At 39.0% G+C, this 6,634-nt stretch overlaps 2 protein-coding genes across 2 annotated transcripts in view; one reads left to right on the top strand and one right to left on the bottom strand.

Moving 5' to 3' along the window:
• The window catches only part of LOC108762042 (uncharacterized), a 2,529-nt gene extending 2,236 nt beyond the window's left edge, over positions 1-293 (top strand). The window contains exon 3 of the mRNA XM_018508845.1: positions 210-293. Within this exon, the coding sequence (XP_018364347.1) occupies positions 210-293 (84 nt within the window). The remainder of the gene's footprint in view (positions 1-209) is intronic.
• A 1,182-nt stretch (positions 294-1,475) lies between these two features.
• Positions 1,476-6,240, bottom strand: LOC108762043 (uncharacterized; the record flags this gene model as incomplete). The annotated part of the gene is made up of 7 exons (XM_018508846.1): positions 1,476-2,909; positions 2,982-3,269; positions 3,354-3,492; positions 3,593-3,766; positions 3,873-4,074; positions 5,757-5,952; positions 6,063-6,240. Coding segments are annotated over 7 exons (2,611 nt in total), but the record flags the coding sequence as incomplete, so codon positions are not given.
• Between the last annotated feature and the right edge of the window lie 394 nt (positions 6,241-6,634).

Below are 6,634 nucleotides of genomic sequence, written 5' to 3' on the forward strand. Positions count from 1 at the left end.
AGTTGTGAAACATTACATAATGACGCTAGGATGTTTGTGTGTATTTAAATTCTATTAATATTGATAATAATCTGATGAACAGATCGAAACGTTTATGATATCTGACTGTATATAATTCATTTTAAATAATTGATATCGCTAATATTATCTTGGGCACGTGGAATAAGCCATTTATATTGTATTTTTACTACGAACAATGTTACGCGCAGATGTCGGCCAATATTTTTGACGAACCGCAGCTAAGGTTGCTTGTGCGCCAGCATGCAGATGCCGTTCGTGTTCGCATACAATGATCAATTAAGTGAAGGGATGTTTGCCTGGCAGCAAAATCGGATGCTTATAGTCGTAGAAAACGCTGGCATGTCTTAGTCGACCTCCAACCCGCAAAATTCCTTGTTTATCAATAAATGGATTTAATCTTGTAATTTTACTGTGTGTGCTTATAGATTTATTATTCTTAAGATGATGCAATTCTAGTTCGAAAGCTTCGGATTGTACTATTCTTATAAGAATCAATCTAGATTGCTCAAATTCTTCTTGAGTCAAGGATTGCACCATCTTACCTTTACTGTCCGATTGCAAGGCATGGATTTTTTTTATTCTACAATTTTCTATAAACCTGTAACAGAAGGCGATGACACGTATGAGACGACAAAGTTTAGAGAAACGGTTAAATATACTGAGTTGTGGTTCGACCCTCACTTCCGCCGACAATACTGTAGCCCTTGCTTCGGGCATCTGAACATCCGATGCAAGAAAATTCTCAGAAGGCCATTTTTTCTTTTCAAATTCCAACCATGGACCGTACCACCAGATATTCAAGTCTCGCAGTGCATCAGACATGATCCCCCTAGAAAGTGGATCCGCGGAATTTTCTTGTCCGCCTACGTGCCGCCAATTATTTACATCTGTAATAGTTTTGTTGTGCCGTTGTACGGCACGGTTCGGGATCCACAGAGGACTCGGGAGAGGGTCGCACTAATGAACACTATCTTATAGTTGTTTAGTAAAATATAACACATTTATTTCTACAAGTCACAAGATGTATTGATTTACAATCACAATTCACTTATCATATTCGCTTCGCGATATATCTACTGTAATGATTCGATCGGCGTGACGCGACGCGTTATGCTTACTAACTTGACCGATTTTCTGACCGTTGACCGCAGATGGGGTTGCGCTTATATTTGATATTTTGGGGGTCAGCCTTGGGCCATCCGCGCTGATCCGTCAGCGTTCCGCTTATCGGACGAGGCCGCGGCAAACATCTGAGTTAGCGTTTTCTTTTGTTCCGAGTTTATTTCCCTTCAGGGTCTTTTAAATTAATTTTATTGTTTATCTTATTTTAAATAATGATTTCGTTCGTGTAAGCTAAGCACGTATCGTGGCGCAATGGTCACTTGTGCAATATCGCACTCGTGACAGTTTGTATTTCGGCTACGCGATTGGCTACGAAGGGGGTTCATCGTCGACTACAGGACCGTAACCAACACAAAACGATACACGAGTCGGTCCACAGATACACAGAATGGTAAGCAGTTTAACACCTTTCTCATGAGCTGAGCCAACAATAACGCTGCGCAAAGTTCTAGATGCGGAATCGACAATGCTTTGAGTGGCGCTACACGCGATTTGGAGCACAGCAAATGAACTGCGGTTTGGTTGTTATTATTAATAGAACGAACATAAATGCACGCTCCATATGCTCTTTGACTAGCGTCCGAAAAACCGTGAACCTCTAATCTCTGTAGTTTACCATGTACTATCACTTTGCGCGTTATCTCAATGTCGCTGAGGACTTGTAATTTACATTCGTACTCTTTCCACAATGTGTGTAAGTCGTGTGACACAGATTCATCCCAATCAACCTTTGCGCTCCACAAATCCTGCATCAATATCTTTGCTATTATGACGGACGGCCCTAACACTCCGAACGGATCAAACACCAAGGCTATTCTAGACAATATGCTGCGTTTGGTTGGCTTCTCCAATGGCAATAAATTTCCTATACTTTCGAATTTGAAGACATCCGATTCACAGTTCCACAATAATCCGAGTGCTCTAATCTCATTGTTAACGTCAGAAGTTAGGTTAAGTTTCTTTTCATGAGGACCTCCGACCTCCAGAAGAGCATGATGATTGGCCGACCACTTCGTCAACTCAAAACCTCCCTTCTTAAGCAATTCAGTGATTTGTTTTTTAATCTCCAATGCTTCTTCTAGTGTTGATGATCCAGTCAGCAAGTCATCAACATAGAAGTCGCGTAATATTATTCTTGAACCGATGGGAAATAATTCACTCTCATCTTCTGCTAGTTTATGTATTACTCTAATGGCTAAAAATGAAGCAGAAGCTGTGCCGTACGTGAGTGTAAGAAGCTCGAAAGTTTTCAGCTTGTCTTGAGGGGAATTACGCCATAATATGCGTTGGAAATGTCTTTGAGACTCATCAACAAGCACCTGCCTATACATTTTTGTGATATCCGCAGTCATTGCATATTGGAAGGTTCGAAAGCGTACCAAAATCGAGAATAAATCTTCTTGTATGGTCGGGCCAACCAACATTGCATCATTCAATGATGATCCTAAAGTACCCTTACACGACGCATCGAAAACTACCCTCAATTTAGTTGTTACGCTACTTTCCTTGAGAACCGCATGATGCGGTAAATAGTAAGCCCCTTCATCCTTAACATCCTCAACTTGTTGCATATGCTTCAAATCAATGTATTCCTGCATGAACTTACGATAACGGTAATACATTTCAGTTTGTGTTAACAAGCGTTTTTCCAGGTTGGTGAATCTACGTATCGCGATTTCCCTCGTTTGTCCTATCTGCCGTATTTTTTCTTCATCTATCGGCAGTTTAACTATAAAACGACCTGTGTCGTTACGATGTACATTTTGCTGAAAATTTTCGCAAATTCATTCATTAGGGGTGTAAAGATTAACGTTATTAGAGGAAATATCATGCTCTACTTCCCAAAATTTGGAAATAGACTTATTTAAGTCATCGATCGTGGACAGATGACACAATGCTGACGCCTGCTCTCCGTTATATCCGTACGACGTGTCAGAAATCACCCAGCCTAACTTTGTTTTTTGCAATGTGGGATGCGCTTTACATGCCCTAATTTGGCCTACACAAATGAGCTCCCAAAATACTTGAGCTTCTAGGAGCAAATCAACTTCACCTGGAACGTTAAAGTTTGGATCTGCCAATACAATATTCCACGGTATTTTGAACTCCGAAACAGGATGAAATTCCTGTGGCAACCTTTGTGTGATTCTTGACAAAACAATACATTCGACTTTGTTACGGTATGCATTTATTCTTGAGCGAAAAATTACCTCGACTTGTCTTTTTGAATCAAACGTTCCTTCAGCTATTCCAGAAATTGCCATATGCAATGCTCTACCATTTAACTGTAATTTGTTCGCCAAATCCTCCGTGATAAAATTCAATTGTGATCCGCTATCCAACAAAACCCTGTACGCGGTGCTTGTCCCTTACAATCATATACATTGACAATCGCGATGGAAAGAAACGTTTTGGAGGCACTACTAATCTGAGAGCATTGTGTAACTACCGGAGAAACTGATTCAAGTAAGGCTTCCTGTTTTGAATTAGGTGAGGACGAGGTAAATTGATCATTGCTCTTTGTTTCATTAGTCTTTGACTGAAATGAAGTAAAGTATTGTGTGCTTTCCCGCACTTCCGACATAAACTAGATGAACAGTTTTTTGCCTGATGGGCCTTAGTTCTTAAACAATTAATGCATAAGTGAGCATTTTTTAAAATCTCGAATCTTTTATCTGTCGGAAGTTTACGGAACGATTCACATTGAAATATAAAGTGTGTATCCTTACAATGAACGCAAGTTTGATTTGTTGTAACTACGTGTACTGGGATTTTTGGCCTTCTGAGTACCTCCCGCATCAGAATTCAATCGCATCATGGACAACTTATTAGCGACTGCTTCCAAACCTTGACATGTTTTTGATAGAAAGTCTATGAGTTCCTTGAAAGTGGGTATCGTCGCATCTGGGCGACTTGTCTCCCATTCCTTGACTGTAATGGAATTAGTGATGGGAAAATTTGAAAAAATCGAATTTAAAAATCGATTCCCTTTTCTTTTAAGGATTATTTTCAGAATCGATTCATCGACTTGGATAAGAATCGATTCTAAAGAATCGTATAAGAATTTTTTACTCTTTTTTACATATTAATATATAATTGTCGCTTTTTGGAAAAACGAGGAAAATTTTGGAAAATAAAGGAAACTAGAAAAATCAGGAAATGTTTAAAATAATTCAAAATTACATATTATATTTATAGTATATATGTATATATATTTTTATATTTACATATATTTTTACTTAATTATTACTCAAAATAAAATAATCAATTTTTCATTGCACTAGCCAATCTTTTTTGCTGCGATCACCAATATTCCTTATTTAACGAACTTAAAAATATAATTTTGGAAGCCCGTTTTCCTTTTAACCGATTGCGTTTCTCAGTAATAATATTGCCGGCTTTACTGAACAGTCTTTCACATGGCACGGATGTACCAACAATGACTAAATATTTTAAAGCTACATATTTCGTACAAGTGTGGATGCAGTGCTCTCAAACGCTGCCAAGTTTTTAAAGGACACTCACAGTTGACGCTCGACACTCGATTCGAGCATCAAATTAATCACGTGATCTTCTTCTTAGCGGGAGAATGACCCTGATCAACCAATCACAATAAATTATTCTCATATTCGACTGCGATTAGCCAAAAAGGAACCGATTCTCTAAAAAAAGGAATCGATTCAGTAAGAATCGAGATTCCGAAGAATCAGATAATAATCGAATATTTTGAGTCTAAAAGAATTGATTTTTCAAGAATCGGAAAAGAATTTCCCATCACTAAATGGAATCAAGTTTCGTTATTAATAAATGAATCAACACGTCATCCCAACTATCTACTGGCCGTTCCAACGCTTTAAGAGCTCTGAAATGTTTAAGCATATTATCGAGTAAATTACGTAATGCCGCGCAAATTTCGTTGTGCATTGGAGCACTTTCATACATAGCCCTTACATGAGTTTGAATTATACGCCTTTTATTGTCGAAACGCTCATTTAACAATTGCCATGCTTCGTTATAATTATTTTCTGTAATATCAAATAATTTGATAACCTCAGCGGCCTTATCTTTCAATGATGAACGCAAATAGTGAAATTTTTGTATAGCCGAGAGCTTCTCATTCGCGTGAATAAGCTTATTAAAAGAGTCATGGAAAGTTCACCAGTCTTCGTACGCGCCAGAAAAAGTTGGTAATTGAATTTTTGGTAAACGAATTTGCGAATCTGCATTGGCTTGTGATGTGACGCGAGTGGGATTATTATTGATTGACGCGCGTTCCACGTGATTGATGCGCACATCATACAAACTTACGACGTTAAAATACGCGTCTTCAAATCGAGCGCGTTCTTCGGCATGTGTAGCCGTTACTTGTTCAGTTTCTTGTTCAGCAGATTCTAGACATTCAATTCGCGATTGGACTTCGTCGTATTGTTCGAATAAACTTGTTAATTTATTTTTACGCGCGATCAATTCAAATGTTGTGGCATGCTCAACTTGAGGAGAATCTAAATAATTTTTAAGTCTCGTGGCAGCGGCCTTTATGCTTGTCCTCTTAATTTTTGCTTCACTCTCAGATAAGCTCATGTTGTACTAATAAAATGTTAACAGTAACTTACGTGTAGGTTTACAATGAATTCGTTCAATGTTCGTTACAGATATTATTGAAACTTTACGATGTAACGATGCCTTGTTGATTGATGATCCACTCGTCTGCGTTTGAAATATCAACGCCCGTGCTCGGCCGTTGTTCTCGATGTTGCTGCTGGTATGCCTAATATCTATCTTCAGCCCAGGCTGTTGTGATTCCTTTGCCTGAACGAACGTTCGAAGTTGAAAAATATTGTCTCAGCGTGCCCGGCTGAAACAATATGGCTGCTATGCTTTGTGCACGTGCGGCTTCGTCGTTTCGCGGATAAAGTTACCCACGACTCATGAACCTTTAAGCTTAGAGATTGCCTGTGTCTCTCTTCTAAATTCCACTGCAACTCTCGAGATGTTTGTCTCGAGGCTCCGTGTTCTTCATCAGTCACGAAGTGTGAGGTTGTTTTTCCGTGCGATAGTCTTTCACACGGAAATATCCAGCTCGAAGGACCAATGTTTCTGTTAATGAGGTACTATATTGCTTCCCTCATGCGATGTGTCGCGTGCGTATGTGGACGCTATTTCTTTCGATAAAATATTGACACTGAGACTTTATGAACAATCGCTTTATTGACACAATGCGTCTTACAAGGAAGGTGTGTGTGCCTTGGCGCCGAAATATATTCTGTCTCTACAACGAGAGTACATACATTATAACACGAAAGAAAGGGGTCGCGCTCATCTCTCCCATACGTAGGTTGCCACGATGGACGTGACGACTTAAGTGTCGTGGCGATCACGATACAGACATTACCGACAGATGATACTTATCACTTAAACTAAATGCAACAATTGTAATGAAATAGAAAGAGATAGAAATAGTTCTATCTCTTTCTATTTCATTACAGTTACT

This window comes from Trachymyrmex cornetzi, unplaced genomic scaffold (genome assembly GCF_001594075.2).
Source record: "Trachymyrmex cornetzi isolate Tcor2-1 unplaced genomic scaffold, Tcor1.1 scaffold2723, whole genome shotgun sequence".
Taxonomy (NCBI): domain Eukaryota; kingdom Metazoa; phylum Arthropoda; class Insecta; order Hymenoptera; family Formicidae; genus Trachymyrmex; species Trachymyrmex cornetzi.